This window comes from Contarinia nasturtii, unplaced genomic scaffold (assembly GCF_009176525.2).
Source record: "Contarinia nasturtii isolate CC-2019 unplaced genomic scaffold, AAFC_CNas_1.1 Cnas_scaffold_406, whole genome shotgun sequence".
NCBI lineage: Eukaryota > Metazoa > Arthropoda > Insecta > Diptera > Cecidomyiidae > Contarinia > Contarinia nasturtii.
The window spans coordinates 5,816-29,547 of NW_022197760.1; the positions used below are offsets into that span (position 1 = coordinate 5,816).

Consider the following 23,732-nt stretch of genomic DNA (forward strand, 5'->3'; position numbering starts at 1 on the left):
CTTCATGATGCTCTTTTATTTTGTGCTGACGAGATTTGTGCTGACTTTAATCCTCACCCATTCATTTAAAATGAATGATAAGCCACGGGATTGAAATTTTCCGATTTTCATTTTAATTTAAGTCAAAAAAACAGGAGAGAGTGTTCGGAATGGAACACAAGACCTTGACTTGCGTGCCCTTTTTTATTTTTATTTAAGTTGGTATTCACAAAATCAACTTTCACATTGATTATGGTGACATGATTGTGAATTCGGTGTTTTATTTCATTTGGGCATTTATGTCATTCAGCAATTTGTCTTATTCGGCAATTTTTGTGCGAACAAGTTTAAAAAGGTCAATGCATAAAATATTTTTTGTTTTAATATAATTAATTAACACTTTTATGTGGTACAGTTATTCGTTCGATATACATACTTTGAAGAATGAAGAGAATGCCGATAGCTAGTAAGAACATGTTGTTCATATCAATTGTCCAAACTATTTCAAAATGAACTTATTTTATATTTCTTTTCGGATTATAATAACATTATAATTTTTAAATATTTCCAAAACAATAAATCACCGGCTATGTGTTGAGTAATATCTTTAAATTCATTTTATTTCCATAAAGTTATAAAACGTATCGTTCTCATTCATTTACAATTATTATATAGTATATTCGTTATTGGTCTTCGATACACACCCACTTTAAAATATAATCATAGACAATTGAATTTTTCGTATATGTATTGTTTATAATGTTATTTTTTTCAGTTCATTATCTTCCAAAATTTAATACTTTAATTAGTAAGAAAAATTAGCATTGCCCGAACTTTAAAAAAATAGTCTTTAGTTAACGTCACATTGTTATTTATTATTTGTTTACAAACATTTTTTGTAAGCGATATAACTGAAAAGACAAGAAAAAAAAGCATGGGTCGTAATTCATTTTTATGTTTGGGTGGGAAATCACAACAGTACTTTGATGTGTGCAGCACATTTAATTTATCCAGTTTAAATCTATAAATATATTTATTTATTTTTATAAATAAATTACTTTTTATAAGTAAAAAAATATCTTGTGTATTTTTGCCAAAGGTAAAATTTACAAAACATCAAATTTATCTTGATTTATTGATGTTAAAAGTAATCATAATCCAAGTGTGATTATTTAAACTAATTTTATTATCTTTTAGTTTCTTTCAAAAAAAAGGAAATCTTTTTCAAATATTTTTTTTTACAAACTCAGTTTTATTTTTTTCGGTATTTTCCAGAATAATATTAGAATTACATGTATGCATTTCATTCAAATTCACTCAAATTTATAAACATTTTATACGTTTGTTCAATATCTATTTTTTAACATCTTTTTACAATATTTCAAATGCAATATTCGTTAAAAAAAGGTTGTATGTGTACACACTGGGGCGTGGCACTGTGTGAAATCACACAGTATGTTATAAACGTCAAGTTCTCTAACCAAGGAGCACTGTAGCATCCAAATCAATGCCACGAGATTCAAGAAAAGACTAAAAAGGCTCGCCCATTTTTTTAAACATTTTGTATACATTGTAACCATCCGAGGAAATTATGAATGCTGTACGAGTACATCGTTATCTACTCAACTTTGATAGCATCCTGCGCAGAATACGTAAATTTATCGTGGTAAGAACCATGGTCGCTTTGAATAACTTTCAAACTCAAACCTGATGTCGAGAATTTATCAAAAATCAAGTTCAGTCCGTCATAACAAAAAAATAACTTGAACATTCTTTATTGGTGAGTTTGGGTGATAAATAAAGTAATATAAACGCAATGCTCTGTAATAATTTACATTTAAAAAAATATTGTACCAGATTTCGTTCAAAAATAAAGTTCTATTCTACTACTTCAAAAAAATAAACACATGTCAAACGTTGAAACGTGCTCGATGTTACTTTATTTGGCTATTCATCTTTTCACGATATTTATCATCAGAGAAACTCATGAAACTTTTAACTTATAATTTTTTAACATCGTCCGCTATCAAAGGTGTAAAAGTTGGTTATCCATTGAAACTTCATGTAAGTATAATAATTACCAAAATTGATTGAGACCAAATAGTTTCAAAATAAAAATCCATTATAGGTTTTAAAGAAACGAGAGGTTCAAATCGATTTCAATGCGGAATTTTTAATTCGAATGATACCACGGTTGGAGTGGCGTACAGTTTTGGAAGGTGCTAAGTCTGTAAGTATAATTATATTTAATATTTGATCTTTTATAATATATATTTTTTGTCACAGATAGGATGTTTAAACGAGTTACCACCAGAAGTAACTAAATCTCATAGTGCTGATATTAACTTTCTAGAAAAACTTCATCATATTTTGTTGGAAATCGATGTTACTGATGGTCATCTTGAATGTCCTGAAACAGGAAGAAAATTTTCAATTTTAAATGGAATCCCTAACATGTTATTAAATGAAGATGAAGTATAATAAAAAATAAGTTGGAGAAATTCAAACTTCAATTTTATAAATATTTCATATAATTATTATTTTAATTCAAGAATACTTATAAACCGTATATAATTTAATTCTGGAAATATTTTAAATGAAAATGAAATAAGAGGGGTTTTTGTATTAACGTAATTAAGGTGAACTTGAGTCAGCTAAAGATTCACGAAAATGCTTGATTTTTTGGACAAAATATCCTTCGAGACTCTCTGCACATCGATAAAAAGGTGATTCCTTTGGATTATAGAAGCGACAATTGTCAAATATTTTTGTTATGTCAGCAATGAATTCCGATAATTTTCTATATTTTTGCGCAACAATTTTTTCTTCTACTTTTTGAAGATCTGTAAGAAGAGAAATTACTTAATTACTTACTTACTTAAATCATATGATTCATTGATAATTCTTTATCCTTACCCATTGGATCTTTAATAAGCACATAATAATCTGGAGCTTCATTTTGGTCAACAGGTTCCATAAATGGCCACGCTGATTTGTGGTGCTGTAAAAAATATAAATAATAAAGTGATGTTGAATTTAATAGTGACAAAAATGAATGGGCATCATTTTACCTGAATTTGTTTAATTAGTATTTTAAGCTCATCGTATTCTTTGGATCCCATGTCTTTCATATTGGCAAAGTTGACTGTATTATTTTTTTGACAATTTGGACAAATATATTCATCGATATTTTCCGCCTCGCATTGTAGTATGCCAACGCATCGGCCATGAAACCAGTCTTGGCACTTATCGCAGCAAATATAAAACTGTGTCTCGTCGTATGGTTGCCGGCACAAGCAGAATAGCTCCTGAGTATCACGAGCATGCTTACACTCACCACATATAAATTCTGACAAATCTTTTGATTCATCTTCTGTTATTTGAACACATTCACCATGGAACCAATTGTTGCACAAATCACAGCCAACATAAAATCTATTAATATGTATATTTAATATTTTATGTTATTGAGGGAAGTTTTTATTATTTTTTGATATGACAATGACACATACTTGGAATCATCGTATGGTGTACGACAGATACAGTAAAGTTTTTTCTTTTTTTTAGACAAGTTTGAAATCTTTTGTGATCCTCGTTTGATTTTCGTTTTCGATGAAGCTTGACGTAACAAATCATTTCGCTCATTTTTACTCTCATCTGCAGCTAATTTTTTAGCAGATGCCATGCTAATGCTAAAACCAATCAACGTTATTTCAAAAAAGTACATTTATATAAAACAACAGAAATTGTGATTTGAAATTTACCGTTTTTTTGACAGACTGATACTATCTTTTAAATTTACTAATACGTTGTCCTCTTTCAGTAATTGTTTATTTTGATTGAGAGAGATTTCATTTTGGAGTTCTTGTTGAATTTCAATTTGTAATGATTTTTCAAGCACGATGCGCTTCTTTAAAATATCTTTTTTCAGCTGCTCCTTTTGTCGATACAACTTCAACTATTTTTTTTTTTCAATTCATGATATAATAAACAACCAATATAATAAACGACCGATATAATAAACGATACTTGTTGAAAATAATTTTTACCTGCATTTGTTTTTTCTTCTCGTTATCCTTTTTGATCAAACGTTTAATATTTCTATTATTATCATCAATTCGACATATCAAAGTTTTATCAATGTTGTTCTCTTTTAGAGTTTCGGCGGCACTTTCTGGGGTTTCGACTTGCTTATTTGTACTATGTATATCGACCTTGTTGCGTTTACTTATTTCTGGATATTGAATATCTTCTTCAGCTACAGATCTAATAATTCGATTGACATCATTTTCAACGACAGAAGCATGTATTGCAAATTTTTTATCGGAAAAACTCGCTCGGGCTAGTTTTCGTTTCGGAGTTTCCATAATCCAATCATCATCGTCGATTGTTTGTCGATTTGATGGATATTTGCGATTTGATGTTGGATTCTCCTGTGATGTGTATTCGTGATGGTTATTCGCTAATGCAATCGACGTAGTACGTTGCGTGCCTTTCATTTGCTTTTCATGACATCGTTGTAAATTCAAAAGTTTCTCTTCTATTTCGGGATTTATATTTCCTTGTCGTAGGGCATTTTGAATAGCTAAAATATATATGTACGTTTATTATTTATTTATTTTTTAGTAAGTAAAAATATTGTAAATTATATATATATACATACTTTGTTGTATATAGTCAGCAGTTACTATTGTTGATTCTGAACATTCATTATTTTCCTTCTCGTATTTCTTCGGATTGATTTTTAATGTTTCTGAAGTAGGTTGTATTTGTTGATTTTGGACATTGTATTCAATTTTTTGTTCACTAGACCTTTGTTGCTGTTGAGTTGTGTGTGTATTTAATTTATTTTCAACGATTTCTATTCGTGATATTTTCACAGATTGATCGTTATTGGGGTCTCCTCCATTAATAAATTCTTTTTCATCTGGTCTAAAAGCAGAAATTGTTGGAACTTCCATTGGTTGATCCTAATAGATAGAATGTAATATAGTATTATTTCACTGTTATTGTGAAGTTCTACAATAAATTAAAAGAAATAAACATAAGGTAAATAGGAGTGATAATAAATCTTTCGTATTGAGAAGAAAATATAGAAATAAGTAAATTTCTCTACAAGTTTTTTTTTATTTCATATGAACAATTTTGCAAGTGAAACTTCCAAATTGAAGATTCAAAACATCCCCATACAATGTAAAATACAGAAATGGAAATAAGTCCATATGTGAGATAATATTGAGGCTGGAATGGAAGGAAATTTTTAAAATTATTCTTGTAGATTTTAAGAAGAATTGATCGATTAGTGTTTTGTCGGTCTGCCAAATGACATGATTTGATTCAATGATTAACATAAGAGAAGTGATCTGAGAAGGAATTACTTTTTGAGCTGCCCTCCAGTCTTTTATTCGAAGCTGATTGAATTTTAAAAGACGCTATCCGAAAGCTTACCTCAAGGCCTTTCCAATGGTATGTATATGTTGTCTTCGTGTCAAGTTATCGCTAGAGTGGCCGTAATAAAAATGCCAAAATATAACGGTCAACATTGCGACCAAAATGTATTCGAACATAAAAAAAATTTATATTTCAATCCCAGAAAGTTTTAAAAAGATTGCATAAACATCAAACTACATTCAATTTTACACAGTTTAAGATTGTTTTTTTTTTTTTTGGAAAGGCCTTGATCCCTGTAATGAGCGCTTAAAACTGAAACATTGACTATCTTTAACTTCAATGGTTTTTATTCATTTATAGCACAATAACTTTCTAATTGGTGTATAATCGAACGGATAGCAGGTCTACTTTTAAATTTGAACATTTCGTGTATTCATAGCGGAGCGAATATTCACCACAATAAGGGTTTTAGCATCTCGACAAATCGTCAAGAGAAATAACAAAAATCAAGGGAATCAAAATAGAAATATGACAATTCACATTATTTGATCTGAAAAATCACTAAATGAATATTTGGCATTTTTTTAAATAACAATTTGTCATTTAGATATATGCTAATTCAAAGCGCTTCGGAATGTCGAAGATGTGCTAATATTTGAAAGGGATTATCGCTCTATAATATAATTAATAAAAACATATAAATTTCAATAAAGCAATTGAAAAATGAAAAAATATAGCGCTTTTGCAATTTCGAAGTAATATTTTGGAGAACATAAATTAAAATATTGATAAAAAAAACTTGGGTTGTTATTCTCTTCTTCTGATATCAATTTATATTCATATGAAAGAGATAAATTTTTTCAGAACGAAGAATTCAACTGACAAATATGTGGCAATCAAAACAAATATATAATTTAGTAATGCAATTTGCTTAATACATTTATTTCCGGTATAATGTGATCGAACTGTATGTATATTTGGAACATATTTTATCTGGTTCATTTTTGTAATTATTTTAGAAAGTAATCTGAATCTGTAATTTGTCGATATATTTTATTACGTAGATCGATAATTTCTTATTTCCTACATTTTATATCTTCATGGTTCAGTGTCAAAAGCGGTCATGCGTTATATGATGAATATCATTATTGCTTCATTTTGGAAGTTATCTATAAGCTCAAAATGACTGGGTTCATAATCAATATAAATTGTCCACCTCAAGACAAAATAAGTTTTTGTTATTACAAAATTTGGATTTTTGCGGCAAAAAAATTAGTTTTCCCCAAATAATACTGCAACGTAAATTTTTTAAGGAAAAAAATGTATATTGTTGTGTTATTTGAAGAAAAATAAGAGATATTCTTTTGACGCAACGATTCATTTGATTTTTACCATAATATGAGAAAAAGGAATCGATTGACACATTTCTATAAGCGTGAATGAGACTTATTTTCATTTACTGCTGCACATATATACTAATTAATATATTTTGTCGTGAAATGGACAGCCTATTTCTCGTATAAATTTAAAAAAATCAATTACAATTTATTTAGTCTATTCTCTTGAATTCAAATTGAATGAAGAACATTTGAAGAGAAAAATGACCTTGATTCAAAAATTAGTCAAAAATTTCATCTCTCCACATATTTTTCAATTCTTTTTATTAATGTATATTTGTAAATATTATGAATTTAATGAAGTTGTCACAACTTAAATGACACAAAAAGATAATACATTTTCGACGAAATTTGAATTTTTTTTATTATATTTACTTTTTTAATTCTAAACTTATGTGTAAAATGTTTTATCATTGTACAACAATTATTTTGTGTATTTCATTTTCGGTCTTGAGTTTTTTTTAATGGTTTTGAATAAATTTATTTGCGCATATATTTTTAAACAGAACAAGTTAAATAAAATTAAATGAAAATTTGGCAGAAGGAATTAATTTATTCAAACTGCCTATAAATATCATTATTAGCCAATATCAGAAACTAGTATAATTTTTAAGAAGAAAAGAATAAAATTAACATTCGAAGAAAATATAGTCGAAACACATTAAAACTACAATTGATACACAAAATTTACGTATGGCGACATCGAAATGATGACTTTTCTTTCATACATAAATATTCCCGAAATTTTCTTGATCATCAGTGGCATTTGTAAGTGACTTTGCGTCGTATACAGATTTTTTTTGAACGTTTAACACGTTTTCAATATGTTTAACAATGGTGTCGATAACGACTTTAAACTAAATACTCACTTGTGCCATTGGCGATGCCTGAGTCTGAGCTGGCTGTACGGCCAAATAAATTTTTGTTGGACCCAAGGCTTGACTACCATTTTGTTCTTGAGCTGTTCAATAAAATGAAAAAAATGTCATATCAAGGTACGTATTGATTAGGGATTCGAAAATATCAGTGTTTAGCAATCAAACAACAGAACAACGTTTATTATTACCTTTTTTTACTAATTGCTGTTTTACTTGTTGATGGACCAAACTCATTTGATGTTCAGTTAATTCACTACCTTGTATTCCAGTTAGTTTGATACATGGACCATTCTGGTTTTTTGTCACTTCGGCTGTAACACACTTTATTATCGTGCCTGGTGGTTGACCTTGCAAAAGTGTTTTTTCTAATGATGATGTTGAATTAGGTTGAGTTTGTTGTTGAGTAGAAGACTGCGGCTGAATTACTATTTTCTGTTGCTGTAAGGTCGGCTGAACTTGCTTGGCTTGTACAAATTTCGGTTGTGGTGCCTGTATTTGAGATTGCTCTGATTGAGAGATCTGTTGAACTATTTGCAGTGTTCCATCCTGTTGTGATTTTAGGTGCGCAACTATTTGCCATTGATTATTTCCAATTGGTCTGCATTGAAAATATTCATGAATGTTACTATTAATTAATTCTTTAATGAAAAATTTACAAAAATTAACGCAACATACCTTATTATTACTTGCTGGCCACCAGCAACGGTTGCAACTTGAACTTTTCCTTGTGCCAACATTTGACTTAATGAATTCCCAACCATAATTTGTGGCTGGTTATTTAATATAGAATTTGGAGACGGAACTAGCTGTACTTGGTTGATGGCTTGGGGTGAACGTTGAATTATAATTTGTTGAGGCTGTGTCTGTAGACAATAAAAATCATCGATTAAGAGGCAAATATTTACGGTCGGAATTAACGCCACATTAAAAAAAGAATTATTTAGAAAGTATACTATACATGTCTAAAATAATATAAAATAAAGTAATATATCATCGTCAAAAATGGATTTAATTCGGGCGTAGCGAATATTACATATCACCTTCATTTCATCCTTTTTCGACGGTAGAAGCGTCTATATTTTAAACATTTTTCCATTTTTTATGAATGATATTTACTTGTGATATCTGCTGGACAACTGGTTGTTGCACAATTTGTTGTACAACTTGTGTAGGCTGTTGCGTTACTTGTATTCTTTGTCCTGGATTTAATACGAATCGCTGACCATGGAAAATGATTTGCTGTTGTTGATTAGTTGGATTTACATATTGTTGGTGTTGAATAGTCTTTTGTGAAGATGTTTGAATTACTTGGGATGTTGTTGAATTATGGACGATCGTTGGTTGTGATATTACGGATTTAGATTCTTGATTGGTTGTTACTTGGTTGTTTGCTCCAGGAGTAATAATGATTTTGTTTGGTGAATTTGTATGATTTATTACAAATTTTTGCGTTCCTTCGTTTAACAATTGTTGCAAGTTTGATGTCCGCACTAATTTTTGTGAGGTATTAGTAATTAATTGTCGTTTTGAAGTTATAATTTTTTGAACCGCATCATTTTGATTTGGGGCGTTTGCAATGTCATTTTTCACAACTAAACATCGACAATTGAGGAACAAAAACCACATATCAATTTAGTAACTGTGCATTTTTGTGTACGTTTAGTCAATAATAATAAATAAAAAAAGTTACCAAGAACTTGACCATTGTTAAGCACAACCGATCGGGCTGATGATGTACTTGCTGGCTTAGATTTTACCATAACATTTGGCGAATTTCCTGTAATTTGTTGGTGTACAATAATCGGTGTTTTTTGTGATGTACTCTCACTGTCTTGTGAACTAGAAACTTTTGGAACCATTTTCGACGGCTCTGTTTTCACGACTTTTCGATCTGTTCGATTTGGTGCAGATGTTGTAACAATACGCAACCCAGATGGCGATTCTATCAATTTCTGTCCAGGTTGTAGTCCGGTAACACTTGTAATTTTTCCATCTGGGCCACGAATTATACCAAGCTTTTGACGTTGGCTAGGCAAAGGTGACCGAGTCTGTTGCTAAATAATAAAATACATATATGAAAATATTTATTAAGTTATCAGTTCTCTTAAGTTATTCAAATATATAATTTAAAAAATGATTGTTAGCAATCAAATAGTTTTTAGCTGTAAAGTAATAATAATTTTTTTTAAAATATTTATCAATACGGAAAATTGTTCGCGTATTTTACATAATAACCTGGGAAAACGTTGTTTTATGAAATACTTTTGAATAACATATGAATCGTTGCGGCGAAAAAGTAGCTCTTATTTTTCTCCAAATAATACTGCAACATAAAGTTTTTTATGAATAGTGTATTTGTTGTATTACAACAAATAATCCGTGTGAAAAAAACTTCATGTTGCAGGATTATTTGGAGAAAAATAAGAGCTACTGTTTCGCCGCATCGATTCATATGTGTAATAAGTTTTGGCACTAAATTCAGGTGTTTATTGCGCTACATGAACTACAGTTGGGACTAATAACATCAGACTAGTAAGATAGTTATTATTTATTACTAATAATTTCTAATAACTGGTAATAAGACGTCATCTTATTAGTGTAATAAGTATAGTAATAAGTAAAGTTATTAGAATGTTACTAGTCAGAAGATGCATGTATCTTATTAGTATAGTTATTAGTATAGTATCTCATCAGTATATTTCGATTGGTGTTACTAGAAGCAAATACTACTGAAACACGAAAAACAGCAGAAAGGCAGTCAAAATCACAATAAAACTCCCGGTCGATTTTTCTCGCATTTCCGATGGGAAATCGGCAAAAATAAGCAAATTTGTGTTCACAAAGTGAACACCATACTGCCAACTACTTTTTGGCCTAAAATCAAAATCCGGTGGTGGACTTTCAGGATTTGGCCTGGTTTCCAGAACTTCCAAAATGTAATTCCTGTATAAAATTACTCGAATAATATATATATATATGGAATTACATTTTGGAAGTTCTAGAAACCAGGCCAAATCCTGAAAGTCCACCAATCAGCCAAATTCCACCGGAATTGGATTTTAGGCCAAAAAGTAGTTGGCTGTGTGGTGTTCACTTTGTGAACACAAATTTGCTTATTTTTGCCGATTTCCCATCGGAAATGCGAGAAAAATGGATCGGGAGTTTTTTTGTGATTTTGACTGCCTTTCTGCTGTTTTTCGTGTTTCAGTAGTATTTGCTTCAAGTAACACCAATCGAAATATACTGGTGAGATACTATACTAATAACTATACTAATAAGATACATGCATCTTATTAGTCTTCTGACTAGTAACATTCTAATAACTATACTTATTACTATACTTATTAGTGCAAAAAAATAATAAGTAATAATATAGTTTGATCTTATTAGAATGATAAGATAATAAGATGAATAATAAGATACCGAAAATGCCCAACTGTAACTTGAACCAAAACAGAAAAGTCAACCCAATGCACATTGGAGACTTAACGAGACTCCTACTCTACTATCAAATGGTGACGTACAAATTGGATTTACGAAAAAGGGGCTTAATTGGTTTTGGCGGCTAACAAGGGTCCATCGCTATGGGTTGCAAGCGTTGAGCCAAACGACATATGCCACGGTGTAGGCCTAGGCCAGACTACCTATGCCACATATCCCGTTCGGGCCCATGGGAGTAATTTTTTCCGCTACATTTGGATGAATTTTAAAAGCAACTTGCCGATTATTTCTTTCAACTGAAAACTCTTATTGGAGGGTTTTTTGGAACGAAAAAGCCGAATCTGGTCTTTGTTTTGCGATACAATTACGTTAAAAGACACTTTCCCTATAAAAATTTCCTTTTTGTGACAGAAATCCATCATTGTGTACCACATCTATTCGAAGTGTATAGGTTTTTTGAGCCTAGAAACATTTTTAGAGTAATAATAATGCAATTACATCTTGTATTTATAGTCATTTCAACGTTCATCAGAGCTTGAATATCGAGAATATCATAGAAATCAAGAGTAAATGAACGAATGATCAAAAAGTGTTCACAAAATGAATTTTATTCAAAGGAAAAACAACTTTTCAAACTGTTCTAACTACTCAATTTGTTTCATTTTGATCCAATAAGCAATTCTAATGCCCCTTGAAAATAATCCGACTCGATTTTCATACAGCCATAAAGACTGATTTGTATGTATGTTCTTAACTCGCAATTTCTTCAATGCACACTTTTTAAGTTCATTTTCATTGTTTGTGAATGTATATCGGAGGGTCTTTTGACACGAGAAACTTGAATCTGATATTTCTGAAAATTTTCAAAAAATGGTTAAACAATGTGTATTTTGATCCGAAAATCTCGTGGACCTGTCGGATTACACAAATGTTAGTTCGACCAATCCGATCGTGTCCGAAATTCATTCTATCACAAAATAAATATCAGATTCAAGTTTTTCGTGTCAAAAAACTTTCCAATATTCGTTCAAAAACAATGAAAATGAACTTAAAAAGTGTGCATTGGAGATATTGCGAGTTTTCAGTTGAAAGAAATAATCGGCAAGTTGCTTTTAAAATTCATTCAAATTCCTTCTAGTATGAAAACTACCAAGAGCTGTAGCGAAAAAAATTACTCCCATGGGCCCGAACGGGATATGTGGCATAGGTAGTCTGGCCTAGGCCTACACCGTGGCATTTGTCGTTTGGCTCAACGCCTGCAACCCATAGTGATGAACCCTTGTAAGTTCAAAACAAGTTTTATGGACTTAATATGAATGTGAAGATTCTAGAAAAAGCAAAAAGTCCTGTTGTATTTCCAATCTGAGTGCTCAAACCTTTCAAAACTGTCACCAAGCGCCAAAAATGGGTTTGATCAAGTAAACATTCATTTTAAAATAAGCGTGAATACGCTAGATAGCGTCTGAATTTAGTGAAAAGACTTTCTATACATATTTTATGCTGGCGAATTTCGATTTAATTACTTTGAGCATTACCTGTGAGGATTGTAAGACATTTTGTACAATAACTTTTGTTGTTCCATCTGGATTCTGTACAATTATACGACGTTGCGCAATAACTGGAGCCTTTGAATCTATAAAAAAACACACGAACATAAATAAATTGTAGAATGAATATATCTTTATATATTATCAAACCTTTTTTCTGTTGCATCATCTCGAGAGTTCGCTTCTTATGGTGTTCAGCACGCTGAATTCGAAGCTCTTGTTCCATTTTTTCTTTGATTTCTTCAGCACTGGTTTTTTTGTTCACACCAATTTGTTTCGTATTTTGTGTTGCTGATTGGGAGGATGCTGCTTTAATTATTGTGTTGGGTCGATTAGTTTCGATATTACAGCGATTGGGAGGTAATTTTCCAGTTGAAGTTCTTGTAACTGGCTGAAGCAATGCCTTCTCCAATCTAATCCAATGGTAATGAAGGATAAAATATTTTTGAAAAATGAATGAATCCAAACATAGTTTGGACATTAAAATCAATTGAAAAATCTAAGTTCACCTTTCTCCAAACAATTTTATTTCCCAAAGTTGAAGCTGGTCTTCGTCAACCCATTCTTCTGAAACTTGTTTCTCTGTTTTTTGCGGAGTTTCAGGACGTTTTCGCTTACGAAGTCCAGAACGACTTGGTGTATTCTCTGAAGTATCTTAAAATTTCATATAATGGAATTTATGTAAAAAGATCGTTGGAACTTTTAAAATAATATTTCAAATCATTAATAACTAGTGCAGATAGTTTAGAAAATATTGATTATACATTTTTATTTCATTAATTAATTTATTTTGATCGCTACGATTCACTTATTATAATTAATATACACCCTCCAATCCAAAAGTTTCGAGACTTTTTAAAAATTTAGACAGTGTACATATTGAGATAAATTCTTTTGAGAGAAGCAATAATTTTTCAGTTACACTCTCAAAAATGCTTGATAAAAATTGAATTATATTGTGTTATATTTATTTAATTAAAATATTTTCAATGAACCACCAAGGCGAAGGAACGCTGTTCGGTGCAGTTATTATTATTATTATTATTATTATTATTATATACTCTCCATTCGCTTCGATACACTTATTTGCCCGTTTAATCAAATTGTCAAATGAATCAGAAATGGCATTTGTTGGAACCTTCCTAAGCACCTCGACTACAGCCTTTTGTATGCGTTCAATTGAATAATTTGCTTTCCTTTCATCTTCAAATGTAGTTTTGGGAATAGAAAATAGTCGCAGGGTGCGAGATCAGGCGAATACGGCGAGTGGTGCAACGAAACAACTTGTTTTTTCGACAAAAATTCACTCACAACTCGTGAACGATGAGACGGAGCATTATCGTGCAAAAGTGACCAGCTGCCTGGTTCGCGATATTCAGGTCGAATGCGATAAAATCTTTTGATCATACGATCAAAAACGTCACGATAGTTTTGACCAGATGAAACAAATTCTTTAAGAATAATACCCTTGGAATCGTAAAAACAAATGAGCATTGTCTTCAATTTTGAATTCTCCAACCGACTTTTTGTGGGCTGACCTTCTTCTGGTCGCCTCCATTCTGCACTTTGACGCTTTGTTTCGGGCTCATATTCAAAACACCACGTCTCGTCACCAGTAACGATCGTTTTCAAGAAGTTTGGGTCCATACAAGCACTTTCAATGATGTCTTTGCAATGTTCAATTCGATCCATTTTTTGATCATCGGTGAGTTTGTGTGGCACAAATCATGAATTCACCTTACGAAGTCCCAATTCTTCGGTCAAAATGCGAAAAACAGTAGTTGCGGGAATCCCCAATTCCATTTCAATAAATTTCAATGAACATTTCTCATTATTTTTTATGTATTCGCTCACTTTTTTGATGTGTTTTGTCGATAATCCACTTTTTGGACGACCTGAACTTTCGTCATCATTAAGCGTTTCTCTACCCGATTAAAATCGTTTAAACCACTCGTGAACTCACGCGCGGGATAGACAATCACGACCATATGCTTGTTGGAGCATTTGGTGCGTTTTGGTAAAAGTTTTACCAAGTTTAACACAGAACTCAATAGCAGCTCTTTGCTTGAAATTCATTTTGTCACTGAGATCAAAACATACTAATGAATATGACGCAATATCTTGACATGTGTACATCCATTCTTCGCGAAAATTTTACAATTTGTCAATGAGGACAGCTCGTTTGTAAAACATAATATATTCAATAGATGACGCCATTTATTATTTTTATTTTTAAAAGTCTCGGAACCTTTGGATTGGAGGTTGTATTTTAAATAAACTACCTCTGGCGAAAAAACGTTGTGGGTGCGACTAATATTAAAAATGTGTCTTACCTTTGTTAGGTTGAGGGTCCGCGTATCCATAGGGAATTAGCAAGGTCAATCTAAGGTAATCGTTTTTTTCTGAAAACCTCCCCCGAACACGATGTTTTAATATTTCCGTAGACACGATACCTGTTTCAGTATTTGTAACAATTTTTCCATTATTTGTTGGTGGCTTCGCCAACATATCATCCCATCGTAAGCAACACCAAATTATCTTCATTTGTAGTGCTACAGTAGGCAACGTACGAGCATTTAATGTCCGAAATAACCAACACGTCTTGAAAAATGGTCGTGAGCATGGATATGGCCATACAGAAGGATTTGATTTACTCATGGGATTAAAACCATTTACAATCATTTTTCCTCCTAAGCGTGCTAATTTCTTCGTTTCATAGCTATGTAATACAAGGAGGGACCGAAAACCTTTTTTTGTGAGAAAACTATTCATAGGAGGATACTTTAGAGGTAGCAACGATGGCTCTGTCTTAACTGGTTTTGATGGATCGTGATCGTGACTAGAAACTTTGGCTAAATATATTTTGTCACTTGTTAGAGAATGTGAGAATATACGCTCGCTTCCATCTGAGGCATATTCTTTCTCAAATTTGATTTCCCGCTTAGATGTTCTCAATAATCCAGGAAAACGACGGTTTGATCGAATTAAAGGTTTTGCCTCACTGTTGTATTCTTGTGGTGGTTCAGTTCCAATAAACGATGTTACGTTCAATCTGGTCTTCGGCAAATGACTTTGTTGCTCATTAAAAACAATTGAACTTTTCACAAAATTTTTATTCGAAGGTATTTGGTTTTTGATTGTTCTCCTTGCTGAACGTCTTTCGCTATTTTGATAATTGTTATTAATATTTTGAAATTATAAAATTTTATATTGGTTTTTTTGAATTCACTTACCGCAAATTTTTATCAATAATTCCAAATCCATTTTTCACATTAGTATGTTCCATTTGTTCACTGTAATTAAAATTATTAATTAATTTATTACTCTACTCACCAAATTCAATATGTGACAAAGTGCTGTATTTCAAGCGTTATAAATATGCATTGAGGATTTTAATATAAAATGTATGTCACAACGTTCATACGTTTTATTGTAAACTTATTGTTTTGATATTTTTCTGGTTACCTTTTGTAATTCACTTGCTCACTACTGCTCAATTCGGAATTTTGAATTTCTTCTAAGTCCATTTTGATGGGTGTTTCGATTTTTTTCAAAAGTTCAACATTATCTTCATTGTCAATATCAGCGCGTTCATCATCATCAATTTCCATTTTGCAACTTTCCACTTGTATTGTTGTTTCTTGTTTGCAACTTGAGCATTTGATATATTCGTTGACATCTCTTTCAATATTGCTAGTTAAGCTTTTTTCCAATGCATGTAGAAAATTTCGATGAAGTTTACCTGGATTTATAACTCCAGATGATTCATCGACGTTTTTCTGGACTGAATTTACTTTATTTTCTGGTTTTCTGTTGACAATTCTCATTATTTTTTCTTTTACAACATCGCCATGTGAAGCTGATTTTTTAAGTGCTATTAAAAGCTCTTCTTTTACACGAGTCTTCTGCAAACACAATGGCGAGTAGCATACATTCTTTTTCATTTGTTGCAAAGAGTAGCAAACATCATTGGACTCACACGTCAAATAACATTTATACTGTTTTCCAAGACGATTCAGTTGGGCAAATTTATCTCGAGCGCTTATTATTGAATCTGCTATATCATTTACAAAGTCTATATCAACTGTTTGTTGTTGTATCGAATTCACTGGATTGCCTGATGAAATATTGCCTTTAATTCCACACATTCGGCGTAATATTTTTTCAATTTCCGTTGGTTTTCGTCCTCTAGGTTTGCTGGTAACATTTGTGGTATTACCACTTCCAATTCGTTGTTCTTCTTCATTTTTGAGCTGTAATCGACGTTTCAATAAATCGTCCAAAATGGATTTTTTCGCTATTTTTGGATAAAGTAAACGATTTTCCGCTGCTAATGCCCCAGATATATTTATATCATCAAAAGAATTGATGATGGATATAACAGATGTTTTGTGTAACTCTGTTGGTATGTTTGAAGTATACTTTTCTTTGTAATCTTTAAGTTTTAAGTAGTCATATGTAGCCGGCTCCAGAGTAACAATTTTCTTCGATTCATTGTGTAAAATTTGCGTAACTATTTGAATTGGTTCAATTCGATGATTTGTAACTGTTTGATTTTTGATCTGACGTCTTCCATATGATGCCCAAATCCAACTCCATTGGCCATGGATTCGATATTCTTCGCCTTTTTGTTTTGCAACTTGATGTCTCTGGCCTAATGAATACTTCACAAAATTAATAGCAAGACGATTACGTTCTTCTTCATCATCACGTTCCCTTTTCTCGCGTTTTTCGATTTTCTTCTTTTCATCTCGTTCTGCTGATGTAACACGTTCTAATTTGATATGAGCCAATTGTTCATTCCAAGCATTAACGTAAATACAATTTTTTGTACAGATTTGAAAGATTATCAATACTTTTGCAAAATCCGAGGGTTTATTACAATGTGAAATAGCTTGAAGCCATAACTTTTTAAGAGATGACCAATTTGAATGCATATAAGGAGTAGAGATAGCTTGTTCAAGTGATATGATTGTTTGACGTAGTGTCTGAATGGCATTATTCCGGTTTCCATTCAAAATACCATTCCATTTAAATTCAGAGTTTTGCGTCAGTGAAAATTTATGCGATAAAGGTCGTTTTTTATCACGATCTTCATTCCGTTGAGGCTTATTCAAAGCATAAACATTTGTCGTATATTGGTTAACGTATGATTTGAACGTTTGCTCATTCCCCAGTTTGAATGGGCAATTCAGATTTACATTTTTTAATCGTGTCATTCGCGTGTCGTATTCATTTTCATCTTTGCTCATATTTTTCCTCTTCAAATCGTCTGTACTATAGTTTCTGGGTGTCAAAGATCCTGTTTTCAAACGTGTGTAAACAACGTTTTGAGAGGAATTACGAGGTGACTCATTTGTGTCTGAATCATTGTCTTTGGATTTATCAGCAACAATAATTTCTCTTTCAGTAGACTTTCGTTCATATTGATCCTCCCTTTTATTTTCTGTGTCACTGTCCAGAGTTTTTTCAATTTTTTCCTTTTGCTTTTTTATTATATTTTGATTTTCAATTTCCAAATAAGATTTTTTATGACCTTTAAATTTGTTTGTAAGGGTTTCTGTAATAGCCATTTGACGTTCGATTTCTTCGCGGTAATCTTCAATTTCAGACCATAGAGCACGTTCCATTTTTTCTTCGTCTAGTCTTGTAAGCAACAATTTTAATTGCACAATTGAACTGTAATACCTAAAAAAAGCAATAAGTTTATAATATTAACGAGTTTTGCGAAAAATATTGGAAAAATCTACGACAATATATAGGAGAAATATATGCCATGAAAATTATAAATACTGTATTGAAAATTATGAAACAGTTAAGGAATGAACACCAAAAAAATTGAATTCACTGGAGCAAACAATATTACTTTCATTTGATATTTAGTAGTTGAACTCGAAATTTTGCAATAATTCAGGCATTCAATTTTGATGATTTTTGGAAAGGTTAATAGCACAGCCATTTTGATTAGCTTTTCCGAATGTACACAATAATTGAATTTAAAAATAACATATTTAGAGAATTTTCATGAGATAAAAAAAAAGAACGACTTAATATATATGAGTTTCCTAGAACTAACCAAATTTCTCCATTTTCTTCATCTTCAATAAATATTCGTCTGTTAATAAACCAGTATTTTCGTCCATGTCTATCAAAACCCAAATGCTCGTGCCTACACAAAAAACCTTGCTTCTCCAAACTTGAAACACAATCATAGACACCCGGAACTAAATAGATGTAAAAATATTTATTGGTATTGAGTTTAATGATCAAAATCTATGTTGATTTTTAAATTTACCTTTTTGTAATTTGCATAGACTACACTGATAGTCACCAGCTGGCACATTTTCTAAAGGTGGATCAACACATTCCAAATGGAACACTGCAGGACACGTTTCACAGCATACTAAATCCCCTAGTTTGTGGCAAATTCGACAATGATCATCATATATAATTGGAACTTCACGTACCAAATCTCCACGAACGATATCAGTTATTAAAAACTGATCAGTCAAAAATTGCAAAACGGTCAACCGATCTTCGACACTCACAAATGGATAATCTTTTGTAGTTAGTATGTTTAGTGAATTTTTATCAAAACTTTCGTGACTTTCTAAATAACTTCTTAATATTTCTGGCCAAGTGAATTGATCGATTAAATACAAGGATATATTTATACTGTCTTTATGATCTTGTGGTCCAAACTGTGTTCCTTGGGCATCCTCTTCACGTAATAATGCCCGCAAAAGCATCATATGAATTTCAGCTAAAAGTGAACTCTGCTCATCCGACATAAGAGCTGCACAAAAATCTTCTAGCCGGAATGGTGTTAATCGAATTAACTGCTTAAAACGACGAAACACTTCATATATTGAGGCAACTTTTAGTGCATATTGTTTTGGAATTGATAAATCGTCCGAAGAATCTGGCAGAATCAATGGTGGTAGTTCTATCGGCTGTAACCATAATGGGTCGGGACTGGGCACACGATTATTTTTCTTATTTAAATTACTCTCATTACTGAAACTGCTCAAAGAAAAGTCACTATCATTGTTGTCATTATCAGCATCCAAGCTATCTGAATCGCTCGCTGATAGAAGTAAATCTTCGTCTGGCTCATTATCGTCGGAAGAGTCACCAAAATCCGATCCATAATGATATTCATTTTCGTAATCTTTTTGAGAATAGTTGTTGTCATGAAAAAAATTGTTGAGTTTTTTTAGTTACACTTAAATTATATTAGACTTACTTTTTCTGGTGCTATGATGTCCATTGCCTCGTTTTCTTCCTCGACCTCTCGTCGACACTTTGCGTGATGTTGATGGTCTTCCTCTGCGACTGCTATCGCTACCTTGCGGAGAAGATGCACGAGATGCGGATGGGGTACTGAACTGGGAATCTGTTACATATTTTGGTTTCCTCAACGAGTTATAGCTGCATTTTACACTTTGACGATCCATGTGTTGTGTTTTTGGCGGACGACCACGCCGTTTTGTTCCTCTTCCTGTCATTGTAGTTATTGTCCTTCGATTTATCTTCACCTCAATTTTGATATATTTATGAGAGCAATCGGATTTATTTCTTTTTTCATTCGATAGAATAACAAAGTTTCTGAATTTAAAATAATTTTTTTTTGTTAAGATGGTTTAAATTATTGTTTCAATCGTTTGTTCAATGACCTTCAACAAAATATGTAATGAATATAATAATATAAATTTTGAACCATCTATATCCATTCATTTAATAAAAACATCTAATCTGCAATACTTTCTGTTATTTTACAATTTGTCTTATGATAATAATATCTAAAGAAAAAACTCACCAATTTTATTACTTTCGTCGTTACTCAAAAGTTTGTAAATTTATTAAAGTAGGTATTGTTTTGACACTCCGTTTTTATTTATCAACCAAAATTAACTAGAAAAAATGAAACCGAGAAGTAAGACCAAAGTTTTAGTAAACAAATTCGTAGCTTGACATATGTCAAAATTTATTTTCTTATTGGGTAAAGAAATTTTTTCTTCTCTGGTTTGAGATTTTTCTTTTCTACATGCGAGACGCACAACAAATTTCATTCACAGACGCGAAACATATGGAACTAAGAAGCAAAATCGTTTCTATGCATCAAAGCTCGTCTGTGATTGGTTGATTGATTTAGCCGCCATTATATGAAATGTGACTATCTTTGTGTTTTTATTATTCGTAGTTATTATGTTTAAAAAAATAGATTCACTCAAATTTATATATAATTTTAGTTGGGTTTTATTGTTTTTTTTTATTGTTGAATTTTTTTAAAATAATAATCTGCATTCAAAATTGTATAAGCCAATCAAGTAGCGTCTCTAATGAGGTGGTATACAGAAAACAGAGCCATCTACTTGAAGCAATTTACCAAATGATAAAAATAAATAAATTATTAACTAAATAAATTTTGTGGCAAATACCCAACGAATAAAACTGTGAGAATATAAAAATTCACTTAGATAATTAAAATCCATATCTGCTTTTATGCTTGGTATACAAGACACTATAAACTCATTATTAACTTCTATTTGAAAAATATTTTGGATCTCATTGAAACTATTTAACAAGTGTATTACAATTAAAATTATTTTACTTTTTTTAAAATTAAAATTATTATCATTGATTTCGAATTAAATATAAATTTACACGAATAGCACTACCATGTATTTAGATGACATTTGGAAATGATGGCTGTTCTAAATTATCGTCGTTTACACAGATCTCCATTATCGACTTTCAACGATTTGAATGAAACACCAGCCAAATGCGAATTTTTATGCGTTATGCTTGGTATGTTTCAATTTAAAGAGCATAACATTCTGTTTCAAATCGTAGCATCAATGTAAAGCATCGGTTGATATTGACACTTCCCGAAGCAAAAAACTCTTTAAAGCAAAAATTGTTTAATATCAGTGTGTAAGGTAAAGTATTGGAATCGGTCGAAAAATTAACACCCCTCTAAAACGTGTTTTCTGGGTGTTTCCGGGGCCAGGGAACATGAATCAGCCGTTTTTTTGATGTCTGAATGTATGTGCGTACCTTGTACCCTGTACGCAAAAATTTTGTTCGGGAGGAACCCCTAACATGCATTGAAATTTCTTCAACAAACTCAGAATGTTATTTTCAAATAATATGTATAATAATGCAAATATGTCAACCCTGCACCAAGCACATAAAACGGTACCTCTGCTTTACTGTCAAAAACAAACCATCCAATTATATTCAATCGCGATGGCGTACAAATTGGATTTACGAAAAAGTGTCTCAAATGGTTTTGGCAAGCTAAGTTCAAAACAAATTCTGCATTTGTCCAAAGATGAACCAATCACTCGTCGAACCATGAATCGTGTTTCATGGACTTAGTATGAAGATGAGGATTCTAGAAAAAGCAAAAAGTCCGGTCGCATTTCATATCTGAGTGCTCAAACCTTTCAAAACTATCACCAAGTTCCAAAATCGCGTTGGTCAAGCAAACATACAATTTTGGTGATTTCTATGGTTACAGTTTACATTACTTCGTATGCAATGCTGTTGAAAAACAAACGATGACAGCTATCAACTCAATTTTTTTTCTAAAATACTAGTGACAATTTGTACGTGAATTACAGCACAAGAACAATATGTAACTAGTGCCATCTATATGTCAGGCTTAAAACTTTTGCCTCCCCCTGTATGTACATTACCGAGTCTCCGAGAGTTTCATATAAACTTGCTATGTGATGCCTATTGAATAGTTAGTGAATATCAATCGTGATTGAATCAATAGGCGTCATTTGTCTATTGCAAGGCGAGTTTATATGAAACTCTCGGAGACTCGGTATAGAGCACAAAAAGTGAAAGAAAAAATCATTTTTTTTTTTCAATTCTCTAACACCACTAAATGGTCTATATCATGTGATATCCAAATCGTTGTTCAATGCTATCTCGTTCCCCCTTGCATGTATAAATGTTTACAACGGACATTCTATTCACATACAACTCGTACTTATATTATGCTGCGTAATAAAATTGTTGAGAATGTATTTATTTGGTAATCGCTTTGAGTTTTGTTTCGACGATTTTTATTGCGCAGCAAGATATAGGTGCGAGTTGTGTGTGAATAGAATGTCCATTGTAAACATTCATACATGAAAGGGTGAGCGTGATAGCATGAGACAACGACTTGCCATTTGCCAAGCACGATTTGGGTGAAAGAGATTGATTCAATCACGATTGGTATTCGCTTATTATTCAATAGGCATCACATAGCAAGTTTATATGAAACTCTCGGAGACTCGGTATAGAGCACTCAAACAGTGAAAAAAGTACAGATCGTGATTTGGATGATAAGGAATGCGATTTTTTTCATTCTGATTTCACCAGGTGATACAGAAAATTGAGTAGTATTTGAGAATTGAGGAAAAAAAATTAATTATTTTTTTTCATTTTTCGCGATTTTTTATACCATCTATATGGGAGGATTGTATGAAAAACACGGAAGACTGCTGAAATGGCACTGTCGTAGGTTCGTATATATTTGGCATTTGCCATTTCAGCGGTCTTCCGTGTCTCTTTCATACAAGCCTCCCATGTAAATGATAAAAATGTAAATACAATACCAACTTGATAGGACTTCCAATAAAACGGAAACTTATTTGCTTTGAAAATAAAACACCACCGTGCGCAGCGTAAAAATAAAAGTTCAACATGTTTAGAGTGAAAATAAAAGACCAACATGTTTAGAGTGAAAATAAAAGACCAACATGAATCATGTTGCTCTTTTATTTTCATCTCAGTTTAGTTGGTCATTTATTTTTACCGATTTCATGATTGAGATTTTTTTATATGAAAATTTGAGCTCACTTTTATCCTAACCCATTCAAATGGCAAATGGCAAATATATACGGACCTACGGCAGTGCCATTTCAGCGGTCTTCCGTGTTTTTCATACAATCCTCCCAAATAGATGGTATAAAAAATCGCGAAAAATGAAAAAAATAATTAAATTTTTTTTCCTTAATTCCCATATACTACTCAATTTTCTGTATCACCTGGTGAAATCAGAATGAAAAAAATCGCATTCCTTATCATCCAAATCA

General features: G+C 31.8%; 2 protein-coding genes across 2 annotated transcripts; one reads left to right on the forward strand and one right to left on the reverse strand.

Moving 5' to 3' along the window:
* Positions 1-1,880: 1,880 nt before the first annotated feature.
* On the forward strand, positions 1,881-2,510 carry LOC116338392 (multifunctional methyltransferase subunit TRM112-like protein). The gene is made up of 3 exons (XM_031763601.1): positions 1,881-2,043; positions 2,108-2,209; positions 2,266-2,510. The coding sequence occupies exons 1-3, from the start codon at positions 1,966-1,968 to the stop codon at positions 2,458-2,460; spliced, it is 375 nt and encodes a 124-aa protein (XP_031619461.1). The 5' UTR covers positions 1,881-1,965; the 3' UTR covers positions 2,461-2,510.
* LOC116338387 (nucleosome-remodeling factor subunit NURF301) lies at positions 2,488-20,684 on the reverse strand. Its single transcript, XM_031763595.1, has 22 exons — positions 20,453-20,684; positions 19,880-20,171; positions 18,929-19,804; positions 18,710-18,857; positions 16,099-18,321; positions 15,867-15,926; positions 14,967-15,796; positions 13,143-13,287; positions 12,784-13,046; positions 12,622-12,719; positions 9,336-9,699; positions 8,762-9,237; positions 8,321-8,508; positions 7,834-8,243; positions 7,637-7,728; positions 4,643-4,949; positions 4,029-4,564; positions 3,744-3,937; positions 3,492-3,671; positions 3,051-3,414; positions 2,896-2,980; positions 2,488-2,822 (listed from the first exon to the last, which is right to left on the reverse strand). Exons 2-22 carry the CDS (start codon positions 20,139-20,141, stop codon positions 2,614-2,616), a joined length of 8,310 nt encoding a protein of 2,769 aa, XP_031619455.1. The 5' UTR covers positions 20,142-20,171; positions 20,453-20,684; the 3' UTR covers positions 2,488-2,613.
* Between the last annotated feature and the right edge of the window lie 3,048 nt (positions 20,685-23,732).